Source organism: Poecilia latipinna, unplaced genomic scaffold (genome assembly GCF_001443285.1).
Source record: "Poecilia latipinna isolate Pla-1442-1.1 unplaced genomic scaffold, P_latipinna-1.0 Scaffold184, whole genome shotgun sequence".
Lineage (NCBI taxonomy): Eukaryota > Metazoa > Chordata > Actinopteri > Cyprinodontiformes > Poeciliidae > Poecilia > Poecilia latipinna.
In genome coordinates, this window is record NW_015112800.1 from 193,644 (window position 1) to 217,048 (window position 23,405).

At 41.0% G+C, this 23,405-nt stretch overlaps 1 protein-coding gene across 1 annotated transcript; it reads right to left on the reverse strand.

Annotated features, from left to right (window-relative positions):
* Positions 1-22,265, reverse strand: sf3b3 (splicing factor 3b, subunit 3). The gene is made up of 27 exons (XM_015030500.1): positions 22,012-22,265; positions 20,706-20,825; positions 20,370-20,525; positions 19,326-19,496; positions 18,747-18,919; positions 18,399-18,540; positions 17,732-17,844; positions 17,452-17,589; positions 17,174-17,277; positions 16,926-17,091; positions 16,745-16,840; positions 15,191-15,263; positions 14,231-14,382; positions 13,886-14,041; positions 12,382-12,537; positions 11,668-11,811; positions 11,229-11,351; positions 10,954-11,108; positions 10,086-10,260; positions 9,114-9,319; positions 8,871-9,027; positions 6,651-6,776; positions 5,222-5,434; positions 4,718-4,816; positions 2,069-2,212; positions 1,404-1,508; positions 1-638 (listed from the first exon to the last, which is right to left on the reverse strand). The coding sequence occupies exons 2-27, from the start codon at positions 20,773-20,775 to the stop codon at positions 498-500; spliced, it is 3,654 nt and encodes a 1,217-aa protein (XP_014885986.1). The 5' UTR covers positions 20,776-20,825; positions 22,012-22,265; the 3' UTR covers positions 1-497.
* Positions 22,266-23,405: the final 1,140 nt, after the last annotated feature.

Consider the following 23,405-nt stretch of genomic DNA (forward strand, 5'->3'; position numbering starts at 1 on the left):
TGATTTTATAAAAACAGCTTTATTTACAAAAAAAAACAACAAATGTTCACCCCAGTCCCACAAACCCAAACGTCCACCGATTTTTTTATTCATTTCATTTTTTTGTTGGAATGTCGTCTGTGGCTGAGGTTGGGAATTTACCACCCGGAGCAGATGGCCAGTGTTTTTCCACCATGACTTTCCTGGTCGTCTAATGACCCAGCAGGACAGAGAAGAGCCGCACAACAGGTGGAGGTGAGGCTGAAACTATGACTAATTAATGCACAGTAAAATAAAACTTTTCCTCCATCCAGCTGGGATCAGTCAGCAGAAAAATCAGGAATTAGGTCCTTTTTTTTTCCAGCTTTATGGAGCGGCAGGAAGTTCTTCTCCACAAGTTTGTTTATGAACGTTTCTTCATGAGTCGTCCGTAAAAAACTAAAGTTCTCCTCAGTGACCTGTGTCTTTCCTGCGCTGGCGTTGCCTGATGCGTAGAAATGCGGCTCCCTGCTGGGCGGTTAGAAAGCGTAACGGGTGCGGATGTCCTCCAGCTTCTTGGAGACTTCGGGCGGTGTTCGGTCCAGCTCCTCCGCCACGCTCTTCTGCTTGTGCGGATCCATGCTGTTGAACTGCTCACACAGATCGCCGTCGATCACGTTCTGCAGGAACGAAACGTTAAATTAGATTAAAACGTTTCTGGTTTGGACTAAAACTTTTGATCTCTTTCAACTTCCTGTTCCAGCGAAAAGCTCGTCAAAGATCTGAAGAGAAGTTTAATATCTTCGGGGATAGATTGCTGATCTGAGGCAAACTCATGATCTGCTCAGAAATACTCCAGTCCTTTAAACTTTTCCCCAATTTATCGCATCACAACCACAAATCTTTACGCATTTCATAAGGATTTTATGACGAACAGAAATGAAGCAAAACAAAATGTGAACTGAAGTCTAATAACGGCAAATAAAAATCAGCAACTGTTTGAACAAATCGGGTCAACAGTGAACAGATTCCCCGAGCGGAGCAGAAAACGGACCGGTGAAAGATTTAATTCATCATCATGCTCCGTGTTCAGAGATAAATAAAGACAGAAGGGAAAAAAGAAAGAAAGAAAAATAAAGAAAGGAACAAGAGAGCAAGAAAAACGAGACAAATACTGAAAGGCAAAGAGAAAGAATGAAAGAAAGCAGAAAAAGAAAGGGATGACTGGAAGATAGATAAGGAAAAATGAGGAACAGACAAGAAAGGCAAGAGAAAAAGAGTGATAGAGTGAGAGAGAAATAGAATGAGAAAGATGGAGAAAGACAAAGAAAAAGACAGAAAAATCTCCAGAAAATTGGTTTCACTTTGCCGTTGAAAATGTTTTCCCCTCATTTTTTAATAAAGTTGCTGGATTAGCGAAGCATCTCCAGTAAAAACACACCGACCTTCACTGGGTAGTAGTAGGACCTGAAGCTGAGGTGATCTCTGCCGCACAGCGGAGGAAACTCGGAGCGCATGTGCATCTCCAGGTGCTGGAAGAAGTCGTGATCCTGGAGAAAAGACGGGAAAACGTTCAACATCTGAGAAACATTTCAGGAAAGATGGCTGGCAACGTTTAACACAAATAAAACGTTCAATATTTTCATCCCTCATTTCAGAAACTCAATCATTAAACCCGATTATCAGAGTGAAATATTCAGTCCTCTTTCTTGAGAACTATAGGAACCATTTCTTGTAATTCTAGACAACAAGGACTTGACTTGTAGTCCTTGTTAGGGTCCAGTTCTTTAATGGACCACAGCCGTGTATTTAAGGAAGCTACCAAAGCAACATGAACTTCCTGAACCACAGCCTGATCTCCATGCTACGCCGCATTGATGCAGGAACCAACATTTGAATGCATTGAAGTGACATTTCTGTTAAAATCTACATTTTTTAATTGATCTTTTGTAATATTAACATTTTATTTTATTAACATTTATCTATGAGCCAAAAATCATCAAAATTACAGAAATAAAGGGACTCGTTCTGAAATGAAAGATGAAAAGGTTATTTTTTCCTCTATATTTGTTATTTTTTGACACGCATCTGTGTGCAGCAGACGTTTTACCTCGTGTGACGTGAACGGCACCAGGATGCCGATGCCCCCCGAAAGCGTGGTGTACACCAGCGACTCCGACCCGCCGGGGATCAGAGTGGTCTTCTGCAGCGACAGCACCGTCTCTCCGATGTGGTAGTTCACCACAACCTCTGCCTAGAGGCAAACAGAAAGCCACAGGTGACCGTGCTGCCCCAGAAACTGCCTGCTGAGAAACCACAAGGCATCTGGCTTCAGCCGTGGCTAATCGATGACACCACGACGCCGGTCAGATGCAGCGGTTTTAGGCCTCAGAGGCCTTCAGCGTCTGTGTGATCTGGCCGCACATTAACAACCGTGTCCGAGCCAGGGTCGCCCCAGCGTTGGGTTTAATCCGACATCGCTCGCCGCAGATAGTGGAAGATAAGCACTGGGGCACAAAGGCGGCATTCAGCGGCGGTGAAACCTCAGGACTGGGCCGGTCGTACGTGACGCTGATGCGATGAGACAAGAGGGAGGAAAGCTGACGCTGAAACAGAGCCTGCGGTGAGACACAAATAAGCAGAGACCGCAGAATCCCTCTGAAGCCGAACAACGGCGGCTGTGTGTGAAGCCGCCCCGTGACGGGCAGCGAAGCCCCCAGGGTGGCACAGGGAGACCAAGACGCTGCTCTTTGATGGCACGGTCAGAGCGAATGGATTTATAAACACATAAACAAAGCCGCCGCAGAACCCTGCCCCAAAACAGCCAGCTGACTGTGGGGCAAACATGCGGCAGCGATCAGAGGAAATACTCTGCTTTGACGGAAAGATCTTCATCTGGACCAAAATTAGGCAAATCAAGAGAAACAAAGGGCTTAAATAAATAAAAATGAGCTCAATCTGCTTAAATGTAGCAGACGCACTAATTAAAGTGGCGGTATCGTGTATTGTCCAGGCACATGCGATTTTATAGCTTTATTTTCATATAATTTCGACTTTGACATATGACGTTTTCTTGTACTGCTACGACTGTATGCTTGAAATATTATGACTTCATACAGAAAAAAAAACAAACAACAAAAAAACAAATAAATCTAAGTGTGACACTTATACTGCGTCATAGATTTGACCTGAATTTAAAGTCCAAATAAACAGAAGCTGTAAAACAAGATGGCGAGTTTTGGGAGAACATTAGTGGAAAAACAAATCCTGATTTTCCAAAAGTAAAACCTTCAAAAACCAAAATTGCAATTGATCAATAAAAATCAACGAATGTTCCAGATTCAGTTTGATATGAGCAGCATTTTCATGACAACAGAAGGTAACATTGTATTTTTGGACTCATTTCTAGAGCAAATATTTCAGTAAAACTAACAAGGCGACTTTGATAATTCCTTAATATTGGTGAAAAAGTTCTAGTTTCACCGTTTCATGTGAAAATGCCTTGTTATGAGACAAACAACAGATATTCTTTTTGTTATTAATGTGTTTGAATGGATGATTGATGCTTCATCGTTTTATGGTTCAGTAAATTCACTTTTGAGTCAATTTTTAAGATTTTTTTCTTCCAACGACTCTTTTAATTCAAACTTTTTGTTTATGTAACATGTTTGTTTTAAACAGTAAATTAATTAAATGAGCAAAATATTTTAAAAAAAGGCTTATTCCTAAAAACAGCAGTAAAAGTTTCCATTGGGACGAGTCGTCTTCACACAGAACGTTTGGTGGACAGACAGTCGTCCCTTTCATTTCGCCTGACCGCGTTTTCTCACAACGAACTAATCAAATGAAAGAGGAATGCTTCTAATTTAATGTAAAACTCTCAGAAAGCCGAGCCGACGCACAGCGTTCTGGGCGTTTCCATTCATGGTTATAAACAGAGCCGCAGTACATTTCCAAATGAATCAACGGTGCAGAGGACAAACACTGGAACCAGCTCATCATGTCTCAACTGGAGGGACTTTCCCACCCCGTCTGCTACCTAAACAGATCCTGACCAGCTCCTCAAGTATGCAGCTGAGCGATGCTGCGAGGAGCTCCGACCTGCGGTCGGTGATGAAGGGTGATGAAGAAGAAGCAGTGGAGGTCAGAAACAATGCAGGAAGCAGATCAGAGATTTCAACCCCAACGGTCAAACAGTTTTCTCTTCGGTTTCTGTGTTCCTCTGAGAGGTTTGGTTCTGTTTAGCTCCAACTTTGGTCTCTAATTTAGCCGTTTGCAGCGACGCCTGAACGGCCGGGCTCCAGACTTCTACCTGTGGTTAGGATCTGACCCTTGAAGGCCCAGACGGTCACCATGTGGATAAAAAGGCTCAGAATCTGCTGACTCAGCGGATTCTGAGACGCTCTGGATAATATCAGGGCTGGAACAATTAATCACATTAATCTCAATATTCATTAGGAAAATGAAAACCAATTAATCGTGATTAAGGATTAATGCTAATTGATCAGCATTAATAATTTTTCATAAGGAAAATGAATTAATCCCAAAGTCTGGTGATGTGTAATGAAACAAGTCGAGATCCAGACGCTCTTCGGATTTTCTAAACCCTTTTTGCTTGTGCTGGTAATTGTCCTTGTTTATTCCTGTATTGTTTTGACATTATTCTCGTAATTGTATTTATTTTGAATTTTCTTAGCATGGTCCTAAGACCCCGTTGCATAAAAGACACTCGATTGTTGAAGGACTTTTTCTTTCTGACCTTCTGTGACGCTCCGTTCAGGAGACCTCGATCCCACAGAGCCTTGTTTCCTGTGGGGTCTTCATCCACATCATCACTGGTGTTGGGAGGAAGACGCACCTGGGAAAACAAACCACAGAAATAAGACGAGTTTGTCTTCGCATCTCGTTAAACCCCCACAGGACTCCAGATGGCTCGGGTTCTTAGAAGAACTCACATGATACATTTTATATTTGGACTGCAGTTGAATTTAGTACAACATGTTGAAACGGTTTCTACAGACACCAGGTCTTGAATTACAGTGTGGGAATGTACGGATCGCACACGGAAAGTTCAAGGAAAAGTCCTAAAATGGTCCAACGTCGTTAGCTGAAACGAATGCTACAAAGCTGTAACAACAGCTTAATTAATGAGAATAATTATAAAGCATTGTGTTTCAGGAAGTGGAAAGAGGAGGAAAAAAAAGAAACAAGAGGAAGAGAAGAAGAGCATCCTGTTCCAACATGTCCGTATCGTTGCACTTACGATGCTGATGTTGCCAAACTTGTCGGCGGAAGCCATGGTGTCGTAGTCGAGCAGACAGGCCGTCGTCACCCAGCGGGGGTACGTATCGTCTGCGAAGATGATCAGTTGGTTCTCGTTGCGCCGGTACCGGACCCAGAACAGGCTCTCCTGAACGTCGGACACAATGACGCGCTGGCCGATGGTGTAGATGCCCGTCACCAGGTTGGGAACGTGCTGCAGGACGAAGCAAGAGCAAAAAATTAAGTATGCAGATGGTGGGACTTCCAGCATTCATGAGGGCTCAATGTGAACAAAATGCATCTTGATTGGATAAAAATGGCGGCTTGTGTGCATCCTGAAGTATTCGCAAACACGCTGAAGGAAATTTGCACTTTTTGTCAGCAGTTTAAACTTCTTCAACTCTGACAAAGTTCATGTACAGAACCCAGACTGCAACACTTTAATCTGCTGTAAACTGAGCGAAGTGTAAAACTAAGTGGTATGAAACCAGTTTTGGTTCCGTTGGGGAAAACATGACCAAAGTGCCATAATGATCAGCTAGGACGAAGATTTCAAAGTGTGTGTTTTTGTTAAATCTCTCTTGTTTCTGCAGCAGCTTTGAAATTAATGTAAAAGCTGAGTTATTACTCAGAGCGATGCGGGTCTTCTCACAGACAAATCAATTAGTGGAGGGCGAGCCGAGAGGCAGCTGCACAGAGAGACGCCTCAACGTCTCAACCAAGGCCTCTGGATTCCACCTCTGAAGCGGTGGGGGCATCAGAGAAAACCATAAATCACTGATTTCATCAGGACTGTAAGGAATGAACCTACAGCTGTGCTCAGAAGTTTCCATCCACATTTCATGTTCAACAACGTAACATTCATTTTGGTCTTTTAGGGATTTACTTCACTCGTTCTTGTTCCAGGTGGGAACGATCAAACAACACACACCTGCTGTGGTTTTTATAAACAATAAGAGGGGAAAAGGTTTGGATTTACTAAAGTTGGACATGGAGTTAAAATTAAAACTAAAGGCTCAAAAACTCCCAGCATGTAAGAGGAAAAAAGTCACACCTTCATCTGCCTCCCTTCTGACTGATGAGCAAATCGCTGAGCGAGAAAAGAAATCAGTGGAGACGCACCGATCCAGTATTAATATCTGGATCAGTCCTGATATTGGAAAAAATTCTAGATTGGGTGAAAATGTGTCCGATCCATAAGGCGGATCTGTTAAATCTAACTCTACGTTTAGTGCTCTGAGCGAAGTCATGCTTTACTTATTTTACGTTATATTTTGAATTCCTAATTGCCCTTCCAGAACCATCTGGAAGATGATTTGTAGCAGTTTATTTATTCAACCTGTTGCTTTTGTCAGTTTCTTTACCACTGAGGCTTAAGACTCAGAATATTTTTATTTATTTATTTTACAGGAAACCGTTTCTTGTCTTACCTTGTTCTCACACTTGCGCAGCAGCTTCTTCTTGCCCATGTCGTAGATTCTCAGCAGTTTCCCGACTCCGACCAGGATGCGTCCCTGGAACGGTGCGATGGCGAGCGGCACGTCCTCCACCGGAGTCTGGAAACACAAAGTTCAGGGAGAATCAGCACAGGAGGACTGACACGAGTTCCTTTGTGTCATATGTCCAGATTTAAACATTTATTGGTTTGTCTGAAGTGTTTTTTCCTGCTAAGTATTTTGTCAACTACACGTCAGGCTGAAATGAGCCAGCTTTTCTTTCTGAGGCGACTCTCATCCATAATGTTTACAGATCTGCTCCACCTCACACACACAGGAGTGAAAGATTCCCAGATCGGGATGAGGAAGTCTGAGCTCCCGGAGACCTGCTGCTGGTCTGAACTCACTGATCCCTCAATAACATTTGGAATAAAGTTTGATGTTAATGAGACCAACTGGAGTTTTCAATAGGAGTCACAGATATTCTCTACTTATTCAACTGAGCATGCTCAGAGAATTTTGATCAAGTTTCTAGTGCAAATATCTTGGTGGACTTGAATGGAGACAAAATTAACTCATAATTCAGAACAAGTTTTAATAAAAGGTTAATAATCTGCACCGACAGACTGTCTCACAGGAAACTTCCCAGATGTGATGTTTGCGTGCAAAACAAAACAAAACAATAAAGTTGATGACAGGGAATCAGAGAAGGGAATCAAGAACCTGTCCTGTAAAGGAAAAAAGTGAAAATGCTGCAGAGTGGAAAAATCTGAAACACCTGGATCTTTCTCCTCAGGTTTCGTTCAGCACCAGCAGACCGGAAGCTATTTGCTTTGCTAGACCACGAACATCCATGAGAGTCTGCCGAGGCGTCTGTCACCACGTTTCATCCAACTACTTATTTCAGCTCAGAGTTTTATGGATAAAAAGTCTAAACTGGATCTGTGTGATCGGGCGGAGCGACCGTGGGATCCGGCGAAGTGGTTGGGAAAGTCCTGCAGCTCCGTGAAAAGAAGCGGCTGATGCGGCTCTGAAATACGCTGACTCATCAGTCACGTCAGGTGACAAAAGTGCTGATTCACGCCGATCCCCTCCGCCCTGATCCGGTTTCTGGGGAAATGCCCAAATCAGTCGGGATGCTGTGGGATTCTCTGCCACCATTACAGGGTCAGTGTTATGTAAAATTTACTTTTTTGAGCTTTTTATATCATGTTATGCTATTCCCTCATCAAAAACATACCTAAAATGTTGCCTTAATTTTTTCATGCATGTTTGAGAAATCGTTTAATTTCCATGGTAACCATTCAGCTGTGGGAAACGCCTGGCTGGACGTAGCTCCGCCTCCTCTTCTGAGCTGCAGCTTTCAAGTTTCTACCTCGCAGAGCAGCCCTCCCTGCTACTCCCCCAGTCAGCTCCTTCAGACTAGCCGGAAGCAATTAGCAAACACCTGGTGGACCTGCACATCAGCTACTTTTATACAAGCTGGATGACAAAAGTCCACAGCCTGATGATTTGGTCTCAACTCGTCGTTTTTGTTTACAAAGACTTCATATTTAATTTTATTTGTCATTTTTGTTCAGTTTATTTAATTTGGATATTTAAAATGTCTTACAGTTCCAGTGTTAAATATTAAGTTTATTGATCTTTGAGAATATGTTCTTACATTATTATTATATTATATTATCAAATCAACAGTATTATCATTTATCGTAATAAATTCTGGAACAATTTATCGTCCAGCAGAATTTACTACTGTAACAGGCCTAGTTGTGCAACACAAATAATCATCCAGGTGCAACACATGGCATTAAATAGTAAAACATAATGTAACCTTCAGAAATTTGAATAATCAAGGTACTCGAATCATTTGATGGATCGTTACAGCTCTAATTGATTGTGCTATAAATGCCACTATGCGACTGGAAAATACACAATACCACCCCTTCAAGACTTAGATGGGAGTAATTTTCCCTTTTCTTCATCCCAAAACGCATCGCTCCATCTTTTCCACATGTACAGCTAGCAGACACGATCGGCCTGATGACAGCTGCATCAGAAGCAGCTGCTGCAGACTCGAGGTGATCCGGTCAAACATCAGGAGAGGGGAGCAACTTAACCACATGGCAGGAGATTTATCATCACGGGCAGAGGGAAGGAATCCCAGATGGAGAGCTAAACTATGGAGGTGAGCACATTCCCAGTTATCAAACCCACCTTGTGCACAAACTCCAGCTTCTCCCCTCCGGCGGTGAGGCGATACGTGTAGATGAAGCCACCGCCTACAGATCTGGGGTTGAGGATCATGTCTCTGGCGACTCCCACCAGGACGTACCAATCATCGCCGGTGTTGGGGAAGCGGCACACGGCCACACTGGGAAAGGGGAAGAAGAAGAAAACCAGTGAGAAGGATTCTGGTGGGTGAGGAAAGTGAGACGGGATGCGTTCCATCCTGCTCACCTGAAGGCAGCTTCGTTCTGCTCCAGCTGCACCTGATCCAGAGTGGAGCCCTGGATGGGGTTAACCAGTCGCACCAGTGAAGCCCACTGACCCGCTCCAGCTTTGGGCGCGCCGAAAATGGCTTCAGGGAGGTTCTCGTTCAGGAACGCCGCCGCCATCTCGGCAGCCAGCTCTCGCTCATCCTCACCGGCCGCCTCCACCATCTCCTGCAGGGGAACCAGAGGATTACAGCGATCCGACAAAAACTTCCAGACCAAACGTCCATCAGACCTCCTCACTTTCAACCACATAACAGAAAATGTTACCAGAGATTTTTACAAACCTGACATGCACCGATTGTAGTTTTCTGGCTGATTGTCAATTACAGATATTTAAAAAATCAGATTTGCTGATTCTGATTTCAGCGAACACCAACTTCTTTTGTCTGAAATTTTGCTAAATACATCAAGAAAATCGTTGAGTTGGTAACATTGGGTGACTATTAACTGCAAACATGCAGACATGACCATGTGGGCCAGTCTACCAGTCAAACCTCTTTCACTGCAGAGCAGAAGAGGACAGTGGCTGATTTTATATCTTTGCTGAGGTAGATAAGATTGTTTAGCAAAAAAAGTGATACAAATGGGATCTGGTATAAAAAGCCTCCCTAAAAAACAGAAAGTTGTGTTTCTTATTCCTCACTTGATGGCAGAGAGATGAGGACTGGAGTCAGAAACAAAAGACTTCACTTGGACTCGCCTCAGTAACTGTTTTTATCTCGTGTTTTATGGAGAAACACGATAAAACATGAGACAGTGAAGTTTTATGTGACGTCTATAACTCCTAACAATTTTTTCATGTTAGTTGTAGCTTCATAATAATGACCAGATGACTTGGTCATTATTATAATCTAAGTAGGAAACACAAAGTTACAAAACCAAATCCTGAAGAAGTCAACAGTCGAGTCTTAAATAAGTCGGAAACTCATCAGACCTCAGCCATCTGCTGCTTCCTCTGAGCTTTGGTCGTCTCGGTGTAGGCGTTGTGGTCGGTCTCTATCAGGATGAGGTTGTTGGTTTCCGGGTGGATTACAAACTTCCGGGGCGTGTACTGCAGAGGGAACGCCACCTGGTTGAAGACGGCCCCCAGTTTCTCCAGAGCCAAAATCCTGCAGGGAGAAAGATGATATTTTTAACTGGTTACATTTACCTCAGCATGAACCAATCAATAATAATAAAAACAATCTGTTCATCGTTACATTATTTAGTGATGGAAATGCATTCAGACTTTGTACTCAGATTTTATCTTCTTATCATAATAAAGTTCAGAGAAATAATAAGTTTTCACTTAGCCAGAAAGTAAATTAATCAGTTTTAGAAATTCTGTATTAATCCCAAAGGTTAATAAAACAATTCATGGTTCTCCTGTCTAACCAGATGTTACACTGATAAAACTATTGAACAAATGCTTTATGGCTAACATGAAACTCGGAATGCTATGTAAGCAGAACATGGATGCTAACCTGTTTAGCATAAGAGCCTAAAAACACCTTAAAGTATAAACACTATTTATTCTGTTGTTGTTTTGGAAAAAGTAAAAACAGACATAATGTCTTTCTATGCTTTTAGTAAAAATAACCACTGCACATGGTGGGAGGTTTAGAAGAAAATGTTTTCATATCTAAAGCTCAAGATTGGCCACAAAGTTCTCGTCAGTGCATCGCTGTCAGGGATTATTAAAATGTTATTTGCATTTTTTTGGGTGACAAATAACAGTCAGAGCTGTAGCAGCCACAGAAATGTAAAGTTTCAATAAGATCCACAACAAGTCCAAATGATTTGGCATTTAACCTGAATCCTACCTCAGAGTGTTGGTGGAGATGGCCACGATGCCTTCAGGGCATTGCTCTGAGGCAAAGCCGGACGCGTACTCCAGCGTCTCATAAGAGAGCGGCGTCAGATGGAAGCGGGACTGATAGGAGTAGCTGAGCCACGAGCGGCTGGACATGGCCAGAACCTGCCAGGAAGACCAAAACAGCTCACTTTCCCACAGGGATTAAAAAAACGTTTTTAGCAAAACAAATACGTCAACATATTTCAGCTCAATGTTTCGTGGTGATAAATAACAGTGACATACAGCCTCCTGTCCCTGCATCCGGACTCTGAACAGCTTGACCGGACGGGACCCCAGGTACCGGGTTCTGGTATCCGACAGGTCACCGGTTACCGGGTCCAACACGGTCCTCAGCAGAACACCGTTCTACAGGAAAGAAAATAAAAAAACATTTAAACAAATGATCAATCACCACGTTATTCAGATTCAAAACATGATTCAACATGTCTGCTGAGAATTCTGTTTAAAAAAAAAGCATTAAAAATAAAAATAATTCAATTCATTTTGGCTTAATTACTGCTCTGAGTTGTTACAGCAAATGGCCATGTATGCTCTCCAGTTAATGATCAATCGATTACATAATCAGTTGATTACTTCAATTGTTTTATCCCTAATTAAGGGTCTTGACAGAACAATGTATGCTGGGTTTCATCCTGGATGTGAATAAATTAAGAAGGAATACCTGCAGGCCGATGTTGAGGTAGAGGAAGCCGATGGTTCCTTTATCTCCGATTTCATCCTGTTTCTCGACGCCTCCCATCTCGACGATGCACAGGCTTTCCGGCTGAGCAGGAAGCGCCTGCATGCTCAGCGGCTGCAGACAGTCCTGAGGTGGAGAAGGTTTACAAGTTGGGACAAATAAAACTGATGGCTGCAGTTTGCAGCAACATTATTTTTCAGGTCAAATATGATGTTCTGCATCCAACGGTCAAACTTCAAACCAGGCCAGTTCCAAAAAGTCTAAAAAGTTCATGGAATGACAAAAACTGCTCTCTGGAATTGACGTAGTAAAATATGCAGCTGGATTGGAATAAAAGTTTGTTGATCCCTAAAGTGCTTCATTTTGGGTCAGCAGGGAAGCTTCATGCAACATAAACCTTTTCCTTTTGGGAAGGGAGGAACTGATGAGACAGAAAAACACAATCAATCCTGCAGGAAACTCAAGCCCAACAGTTTGGAACAATGTCTGAAGGCATCCTGATGTTTGGAAAACATCAGCACTTAAACTATCTGTCTGAATGCTTGGATCTTTCGTCTGCAAACCATCCTTAACCAAGAGGATAATGCAACTTAAGTCACACCTCGATGAACAAACAATAAATCAGCTTTAAACCCTCCCAGAGCGCCGAGCCGCTCCACAGGATGCTTCCCTCCAACCCGGGTGTTTGTGTCGTACCGACGGGTCCAGGGAGATGATCCGGACCGTGTTGTCCACCAGGCCCACAGCCAGGAAGCGGGAGCGCTGCTCGCCAGGCGGGACGTTGGCCAGGCTCATGCAGACCACGTCTGCAGACATCTCCTTCCGCTCCGTGTATTCGTTCAGCTGGCCCGACTGCAGACGAAGCAGAGGCGCGTTATGAGCCGGGAACGCAGGAAAAACCCACTCAAACCACAGCAGGGGGATCAGCTACACCCACTGACAAAGACAACTAGGCCTGCAACTAACCATTATTTTGGTAATCAATTATTCTGATGATTAATCAAATATAAAAAAAAATATTGGCACATTCAGCAGATTTTTCAATTAACCACTTAAGCCTTTATATCCAACATTATAAATAAATTAAAAGATGCAAATAAATTATTTTCTCAAATAAACATTTTATTGCCTGAAATGAAACAACACAGCATTTTCCACAAGTGATGAAGTAAATGCTTCATCACTTGTAGAAAAGGATTCATCTGCAGCTAAAAACATTCTTCTAATAACGTTTGAGGAGTTCAGCTCTTCCTGATAGATTTATCAATAAAGCACACGGCTGATCTGTTGATTAGTATTTGGGTGAACCGATTAATAAATTTGCAGAATTTGAACCAGACGAAGCTAAAACTGCAGCTGGAGGAGTTCTGTGTGGAACATATTTACAGACAAGGATGATTTTTTTATGTTAAATGAAAACATGTATATATTTCTGTGTGGTTTTGTTTTAATTAGAGTCTGAATACTCCAGTTAACAATTACTCGATTACTAAATTAGTTGATTATTTCAATAATAGGTTCATCGTGATTAATCTGATTAATAGTTTCAGCTCTAAAGACAAAATTCCTCTTTCTGGAAATTATTCTGTATATTAATATATACCAGATGTTTAAGACTGCAGTGTTTTTAATAACTGAATATTTTATGGCAGGTGATTCATTTATGCTGACACCATCCTGGTGGGACAAATGCAAATAAACACATTTCTAATGTTTGGATGAGGACAAGTAGTTATAATATATATTGTGACATGGACTTCAGAAACAGGAAGCAGCACCATATATGGGCGTAACATGGCTTTCTGAATGTGTGATATACCCAAAGGATGCTGGAGTTTTTCACTCCCCAGTTCTGTTGAAAAACGTTAAAGGATGGTGTTGGAGTAGATTAACTTTCCTACTTCTAATCAAAACAGTCATGAAACAGATTGTCTTGGTTTTACATTATTTAGACATGTTAGTAGGAATAAAACCTGGTTTTAGTTCTTCCAAATCTTAAATCTTTCGGTCCAGGACTGTTTGGACTTTCTCCGTACACAGCTATAAGTCTAGCAGCCTTCGCCTCACATCCTTCAGATCATGTCCTTATTTTTCTGTCAGAATTCTAAAATGCTAAATCTGGGCGTTACAGAATAATTCATCCATAACCTTAGACAGTGTTAGTGCTGAATAAATTAATAGAATGTTTCCGTTTTCTTACCGGATCCATCTCGAAGTAGACGAGTTCTCCTCCGGTCAGAGCGATGACGACCTGCCGCTGGTTCACGGCGCAGCGGACAATGGTTTTTTTCCCGGGAGTTTTCCACTCGTTCACACGCTTGTCCGCTCGGATGTGACGAATGCCGTCCGGGTAAACCTAGACGAGGCGGGAAGCGAGAAAAACACAAGATGAAACACTTCCAAACTCCTCGCACCACCAAACAGGCCCACCGCAGCCGTTTCTGCTCTTCTACACACTGCAGAAACCGGTTACTGTAGGCAGGTCAAAGGTCAAGGGGTAAAAGTATCCTCATGCGGTGTCTGCAGGTGTCCAGCGAACACCCACCTGCACGAGGGCGTCTTCGCCCAGCAGGGAGCAGGACAGAGTGGGCGTCGTTCCCAGAAACCCGGAGTCTGTCACTTCCTCCACGGTTTCTCCGATGGACAGAACCAGCGTGGCGTTGACGAAAGACACGATGATGTAAGCGTCGAACTCATCTGAGGAGCAGAGGAAGATCAAAACCCTGCAGCTTAAACAGCCTCAGTCCTTCTTCATTTAAAACAGTTTTCTGTCTCATTTGTGGCCAGCAGAGGTCGCTGTTGGCAGGAAAAATCAAGCACTTTTCTAACATTTTCAACTAAGTTTTCATTCTTTTCCATCACCAATTTGGAGATAAAAACAATACAAATGAACTAAAATAAAAAGCTTCAATTCACTATTTATTATTACTGTTAATAATATGTAATGATACTATTCAACATTCTAAGTAAATGTAAAATATAATAAGATGTTATACTTTAGGTTTCGATACATCTGACTGGTCTGAGAAAGTTACTAAAAAATCTCGTTTATTAAATAAAAATTATTTTGGTAATTCTAACTGACCTGAAACAAGAGAAATTTGGTCCAATTTAATTCAGACTGTAAGAAAAAATGTGTGTCTCTTTTTATTATCTTTAAACATCTGGTTTCATCATAACGTTTTCCACATTTAGGCTTTAAATCAAACGTTAGATTGACGTTATTACAAAGATTCTAGTTTGGATGTCAAGCACTTCCCAAACCTTGAAAACACCTAACTGATATTCAAGAATTTTCAAGGATTTCAAGCACCTGTATAAGCCCTGCGATCGGATAGAAAGAAAGAGCGATTCACAAGTCAAGAATTGAAGGAGAAATAAATAGAAACAAATGGAGTTGAACTGTAAACTCCATTGATGTTGAATGTCCTTTATTCTACCTCTGAATGTTTGTACTTTACTATGAACGGCTATAATTTCTTTATTCTTTGAGAATGCATGTTACCTTCCACGTGTCGGCGTACGGTCCACACGGCGTTGGGGTTACCAGGCAGCTCAGACACAGCCATCTCTGAAACCTGGACACAGGGAAATACACTTTCACTTTTCCTTCACCCACTGTCCAAAATATGACACATTAATGAGATAATAATGAGAGGGGCCAGGCACTTTGATGACCACACATTGCAAACACTTAAACTGTGAGGACAAGCAGAATGACTCTGTTTAGCAGCAGTGATGCAGTTTTGAATTATTTGTGTTCTCCATTATGTTGGCCTCTTCTGATCAAAACGAAGTAAAAACTTATTGATCCTACAGCAGGGATCAGACTGGAGTGCATCAACATGAAAGCATCAGTTAGGAAAAGTCCAGGCTTGGCTGAGCTGTGATGCTCCACAGCAGGGAGGAACTTTCTTTGGCCAAAATAACGTTTCTGACAACAGAGAAACTTACTGCGGTTTTCTAAAACTTTTGTTCACAATTTATGATGAATTGCTAACAGATCTTCATATTTTTATGAGTCTCTCTGAGGATGAGTAGGGAGCTGGATATGATTACAGAAATGGAGCAAAAGGAGGAAACGTGCTGAACAGTAACATGTGTCTCTGAATGCTTTGGCATCGACGGCCTTTACGGGATATAGAATAAAAACAATAAAAACAATAAAAACTTCATTATTTCATTCGATTGATTATTCTCACAAATAATTGGATACTTTTGTCACATTGTGCTGATTTTTCATTTAAACACTTAAACCTTTTTTTGATACGATATTAAAAGATGAAAATAAGCAAATAATTCAATTCAATATAATCATTTTATTGCCTAAAATGCAACAATGTGGCATTTATTTAATGAATTTGGACCAGATGAATTTCTGGAAAAAAAAAGTGAGTTTTGGGTAAAATACAAGAGATGTTTTCATCTTAAATGCAAAATCTATTTCTTATACTTTTGCTTTTATTAGTGCTCTGAATATGTTGTTTTTTTAGCAAATGGTATTTTTCTGAGTCTGTATACTCCAGCTAATAATTGATTACTAAATTACTTAGAGATTATTTCACTAATTGATTAATCAGGATTAATCATTTCAGTCCTAAAACAGTGGAGAAGTAATCTGTTGACTAATTTTTGGATTAACTGGTTATTAACTGGATAACAAAAGGTGCTTAATAGAAGATATTTTTTTATAGAAATTGGACCAAGTAAATCTAAAACATTGTTCTGGGTGGAACATATTTACATTTTTACCTTAAATACAAAACATATATATATATATTTACCATTATATTGATTTAATTACTCTGTGAGGATTTAGCCTTTGTTTGAGTCTGTATAGTTGATTACTAAATTAGTTGAGGATTATTTCAATAACTGATTGATCCGATTAATCATTTCAGCCCTAATATAAAACAAACACTTTGCCTTCAAGCTGAAATCAGAATATTTCCAAGACTCTTCAGCTTTCATCAGAGAAGAGACATGAAAAGCTCATCAGTTCTTCAGCCGGCAGAGCGAGTGAGGGTCCGTACTGATCCGGTAGCAGGTTGGGGTTTACCTCCAGTCCGTGGCGAAGAACCCTCAGAGTGGACCTTGGTCCCCGTCCACAGGACACATACAGCTGAGGTGTGTCTTCATTGGCCAAATCAGCAATCTATAGCAAAAACAGACTACAGATGTATTTTCCTTCATCTTATCCAGCAGACCTGATGAACCTGAGTGGAACTAGACGGACTGACCTGACAGGACATGATGGGGGAAAGGTTCTCCTGCTCATCCACCAGCACCAAGTTTTTGAGCGGCCGAGGCTGAAAGAAGAAGGTGTCTCCCTCCTCCAGCGGCATCGCCGAGGAGAACTCCGGCTCCTCGTCGTCGTCGCCCAAATGAGCGATTTGGTAAAGATAACTGAGGGAGTCGGAGGCAGAGTTTCACCGGGAGATCCGACAGAAACGAAGGATGACTGAGTTACACCAGGAGGAGAACTTACTGGTTTCCAAACTCTGAGGCCACAAACAGGAAGCCGGTCTTCAGGACGCACATGGCTGTTGCCACGGGGATCGTGTCGAAGTATTTAAGCCGGATTTCAGTGACCTGGAAATAGAGGTGGATGATATGAACTTAAAGTTTAATTATAATATTTTGGGTACAGTTACGATAACAATAAAAGTGGCGAATAACTGTATGATTGTGAATGTGTGTCACAGCAATTACTGAAACATTTATTACCAGAAAACCCATCATAAAAGAACAAAAGCTTTTACTCACCATTTCTTCGTCGGTCTCCAGGGTGACCTTGAAGATGTCTCCCTGCTCGGTCTGAGCCAGGAAGAAGAACATGGACTTGGTTTTGTGGGTGGCTGAGCAGACAAAGATCATGCCGCGCTCAGGGTCATCCAGGTCGTTCTGTAGGATAAAAACAAACACATTTTCACTAAATCAGCATAAAACCAGCTCCTGTTCTACCCGAGTGGCAGCAGGTTGGCTCCTCAGAGGCAGAAGAGCCACAGGACAGCGCCGTAGGGTCAACGAGGTCACTAGGACTCACCCTGCGGCGGGGGATGGGACAGCGGATGTCGGGCTGATCCCCAAAGTTCTTGTAGGTGATGTAGTTTTCAGAGCAGATCAAAACGCCGCTGGGTCCGTCCGAACCGCCGGGAACTAAACGGAGAGGAAGGAGAAACAGCAACAGGTTCAGTTTCACAGGAAACACGGATAAAACGGCGCCTCCATGTTGGTTACGGTGAAATCTGTGCTGAGATCAGAGAGAGTTGAATGTTTCTCCACTTCTTGTATCAGAGAAGAGACATGACGAACTCATCACATCTTCAACACTTTGATCAGCCATTTTACCCACTTAATTCATCCATCAATGAAGGTAAGAAGCATTTCTCTGCCTGACTCTAATGTCAGAAAAACACTAGTTTATAATGGGTTTCTTCAGGTTTCACCAACTCAAGGTTAAGACTTATTAAAACCATTATGAATGAAAATGAAGAGCTATATCACAACAAATTAAACTTCATCCAGCCGACAGGCAATAAATGCTAACATACCCAACTAGTTTGTTGGGTATGTTAGCAGTGAGTTACTGGTAGCCTCAACCGTAGATGTAACAAATGTATTTATTATTTAGTTATGTCTATGGCCTCAACTGTACAGTACTGATTAAAGTATACCACAGGAATCTTTGGCTATGTTTTAAACATCCATACCGGTGATGAGGAAGTTTCCATGCTCCTCCAAAGCCTCGCTGTACTTCCGGACCACGTGGTTCAGACCCAGATCCAGCTCATAAAAGGTCAGAGTCTGCTGTGTGTTTGCAGCAGCTTCTCCTGTCGGGTCGTTGTCGGCTTCCTGGAAATATAAATGCAAAACAAAAAACATAAATAACAGGATTCCTGACGGTTGTGATTCTTTTCTAATCAACCCTGGATGTGAGATTTTTCTAAGGTCAGAGAAGGTAAATGTTTCTCCAGTGACAGTCAGAGAAGAGACATGACAAACTCATCACTCCAAAGCTCCAGCTGTGTGAACGTACAAACTGGTTTCCGTCAGCTCACCTCGTAGTCCATTTCTAAACAGGCAAACATGGGATTCTCAAAGCCAACGTCGACTCCGACCACGTGATAAACGAGCGTGTTCGCTTTGTGAGCTTCCAGAGGAGACGAGATGGTGAGCCTGGCAGCGGCGTCTCTGTTCAGGATGTAGACCAGCTTCTGCTTCTCTATCGCTCCTGGAAGAAAGAGGGGGAGGGGGGAATGCACATTAGATCCATGAAGCTTGTACAGCTCACTTAAATACACCTGTAGCTTCACAAACTTTGGTCAAACATGTAAAAAGAAAACAACTTTAATTTGTTCAGTCAGGAGTAGAACAGCCAAAGACACTGAAAAAAAAAAAAAAAAAACATTATTTGACTTTGGTCAAACGTAAAAAACAAACTGCAACAAACCTTTTTTCTAATGGCTCAGAAAGCGCAATTAAGAATTCTAAGAATAAAATAAAATAAAAAATAAAGCATAGAATTAGACTTGATAGATCCACACTTATGGATCAGGCAAATTATCACAAAACCCTCCGATATCAGGACAGATACGTCTCTAAACTTTACACTGTGTGAAAGGTACACCACCACCTACCGATCATCACAGCTCTTCCTTTTGGGTCGACGGCCAGGAACTGTCCGGGAACGATGCGCCGGCAGCCGCTCTTCCCAAACGTTTCCTGGTGAACTTTCTCAAACTGGTTTTTGGACGGGTGGTACTCCAGGATGACGATGCGGCCGCTGTCGCTTCCCACAACGATGTAATCTGCAGAAACAAACACAGATCACACAGTTACACACACACTGCGGCTCCTTCTCTGACCTGTGACCCAACTACAGCTCACCAGGCAGAGCTGTGCTGAGATCAGAGAGTTGAATGTTTCTCCACTTCTTATGTCAGAGAAGAGACATGACAAACTCATCACACCTTCAACACTTTGATCAGTCAATAATTTACCCAGTGTTGTCATTGAGACCCACCACACTCTTCTGTGTGGATGGTTTTACTGAAGGAAAGAAATTCAAAGCAGCTATTTTCAGTAATTAATTAAGTGACATAAGAAGCTGTTTAAAGGGAACTTTTTGAGAAATGTCAGAGAGAGAAAACATGATTATTGTCTGGAAACAAGAAGGCATTTTAAAGTTATAAACTTTATATCTTTCTACTTTGGAGAAAATTCTCTCAGAGTTTCTTGACTCTCAGTAAGTTGACAGTTATCAACCTGCTTCAGTCAAAAGGTCAGGCTTCATTCCAATTGATGTCTAACTTATAGATATTATTAATACTTCCTCCATATCGCACATTAAATGACTGTGTTTATGTAGTAACTCAGTTATTAACCTACCAATAGTTCAGTAAATGCCATCAAAGTTTTAAGAAAACCTGCCGTTTAGTGTGCGGTATGGATGCAAGGCCTCAATGAATGCTGACATTTGATAATAAACAGTCTATTCTGTCAAAATTATGAAGTTATTTGCAACTGGTGTTGCAAATCAAAATGAAAAACATGTTATTAAATGAAACTACAAACTAGTTAAGATACAATTTGGGATCAAATTTCTGGTTTCTTCAAGCCACGGGTAGTTATTTGCTCGTTTAATTTCTGCATTTTGAGCGAGCGTTTCCATGACGACATACCTTTAGTTCCTCCTGTGAGCCTGAAGGCCATCAGGGACCTGACGATGCCGAACACTTCCATCGTGAGGAGGGTATGCACCTTTCCCGTGTTCGCATCCGGACGCAATAATTCCAGGATCTTTCCCCTGGAAACAACAATCTCCTGCATCTTGGTTCCTACCAAAACACAAACAGATTAAACTTAATCTGCGCTAAGCTCCCTAAAAATCTTAAAATCACTTCTTCCACTTTAAAGAGCAAATGAGTCAAAGACGGTTTCCAACCAAAAAGGGTTGAAAGCAGCTCAGCCAAATAACCTGACTGAACAGGAAGGAAAAATATGCAGAGGAAGCTCACCTGAGAAGTTTCCATGAATGGCATGAGTGATGCCGGTGGCCCGCTGCAGGGTGATGTTGTAGAGAAACATGGTTCCTCACGCTGTTGTCTGTGACGGCTAACGGAGTGCTCAACCCAGAACTACGAATAAACAGGAAGAAAAGCAGCAGTGGAAGATGTTTTATGTAGTTAGTTACAAAAACAGCAGCTTAATTATGTTTAACCAAGAGTCCTGCTGGAAAAAGAATAACAATTAAACTGAGTAAATCAAATAAAAATGTCAACGGTTACATAAATTTGGAGTTACTTCTAAATTACCTCATGAAACATGGACAGTTTACAAACTTTCTCAGATTTATTCAATGCTAGTTGCACAGATTGTGGCCCTAACTATAAATCCTTCACTATACATAGCTTTCCTACAGGATTAATAAACAAAAAGATAAACACCATCCACATTCCATAGATCCATTAATAGAAAAGCATTAGAATAAAAGCTTTAAACCTGAAATTACAACAGTAATGTTCAAACATCAGTCTGTTGCATCTTCATTCAAATACAGTATGAAAAAAATCATTTAAAAAGATTCAAATTTTTGATTTTGGGTTATTTGGCTTGGTGAATAAGTATAATACTGTATGTAAGATTTTTGAAGCGCATCTTCTGACCCCTTGCCTGGCATGCTATGGCCCACTGCGGGCTCCGAGCCCAACATTGAGAACCACTCTTCAATATCCCACTAAACAAAACCAGAACTTTCACTTTTACAAACATCTGGACATTTTCATAACTCACTTTAAGTGGTCTTTACTACAAAAAATAACGGCAGTTGTTTCTGCAAGCACAAAGAAATGTTACTTTTATACATTTTTTTAAAGTATGTTACTATGGAGCTTAAAATCTACTAATTGAATTTTGCAAAACGTTTGGGATTTGTAATTTGATCCAGTGTGAAGGGAACTCGTCTGAGTGGTGTGGTTTAGAATCCGGCGCTGGCTCTGGACTACAACTGGCTTATTTTAGCTTCTCCTTTAGCAAACTTTCAGCTCATTGTTAATGTTTAGCTGCCCGTAACTCCACTAATAAAAAGTTAATACATATTAGAACAGACTCCTGCTTTATAATCAACCTCTGCAGATATAAACAGTGTTTTTAATAAAAACTCGGCCTGTTTGAGTCGAGTTGACCTCCATTTTTACGTTTTTCATACGAAGCGCCACTTTCTGCCAGATGCATCCGCTTCACTGAAAAACAGCAACATTCTACCGCCATACAGCATCTGCTTAGCTCCAAACAAACTAAAGATGTGCAAAATAAAATATTTACCGGGGTAGTTAATTAGATGTTTGAGATTTCAGCGGATAAAAATCATCCATTCAAAGCTTTCTCTGAAGCTTTCCGAAGCCGGGGTCCGTCTTTCCAACGGTCGCAAAAGATAGGTGGCCCTAAACAATGCCTGACTGAAATTATTCTCTGCAGTAACGCAATATGTCCAGCAGATGTCGACAAAGGATCATAAAGTTACGATACAGTAAATAGAAAAAGGAAAATACAAGAATTGTAATTTATTTTGGAAGGGTCCGATTAGGAACTGATCAAAGCCAGCAAAGAAAACATATATTTTTAAAAATCTTTAAGAAAAGGAAGCACTGATAAATGAACTAATCATTGAAAAAACTATGCAGATTTGTCTCAGTAATTTGAACTACAAAACTGTATTTGTTTCAGTACTGAAATTCAAAAATATATATGGATTATTTACACAAAACATGATATATTTCAAGTATTTTTTTCTCTTAAGTTAATAGTCCAGTTAAATCATTTTTGCTGAATTACTGCATCAGTGGCATGGAGACCATCAGTGACCCTTTTATTCTGCCACTCAACTTTTCATCGATATAGCAGTGACAATATGTGGATGTCACTGACTATCAGATGTATTTCTTTATTAATAAACCTTTATTAATATTTGTCTAAAGTTTTTAAGAAACTGAATGTTGGGGTTTCATGAGCAGTCTCAAATCATTAGCATCAAAACAAGTACTTGTGATGTATTATGAATCTATGTAAAATATGACTTTATATTTTTGAACAGCTGCGACAGACTGGCGACCTGTCCAGGGTGACCCCGCCTCTCGCCCGAAACGTTAGCTGGAGATAGGCGCCAGCACCTCCCAACCCCACTAAGGGACAAGGGTGTATAGAAAATGGATGGATGGATGGATGGATGGATGGATGGATTTTTTAATAGAGTAATTAGCTATTTTAATGTATTGAGATCAAGATCTATTAGGATAAAATACAACAAAACACTCAAAAGAATACATAACAAATATGATTATTTCTTTCTAAATGAAAGTTACTTGCTATTACATTAATTGGAAATTTGTTTTATTTAAAATAAGATATTTTTATCATTCATTTGATTTTTATTTATCTTTTACTTATATAGTTAAAACTTGATTTATTTATTGCCTAGCTGCGTTTCAGTAAAAAAAAAAAGATTGTTTATTTCTAATTTAACCCCATTTTAAGTTATTATATTTGTAGTTCTTATGTATATTTTAATCAATTTACGTGTGCTATATGTTTTTTTTTAATCCTTTTTGTAACTTTGTATGCATGTGTATAGTTTTGGCAATTGTATTTCTTGTTTATTTGTTCTGAGGTATCTCAGACTTTTTGTTCACCTATAAGTGTTTCATACTCGCAATTAACAC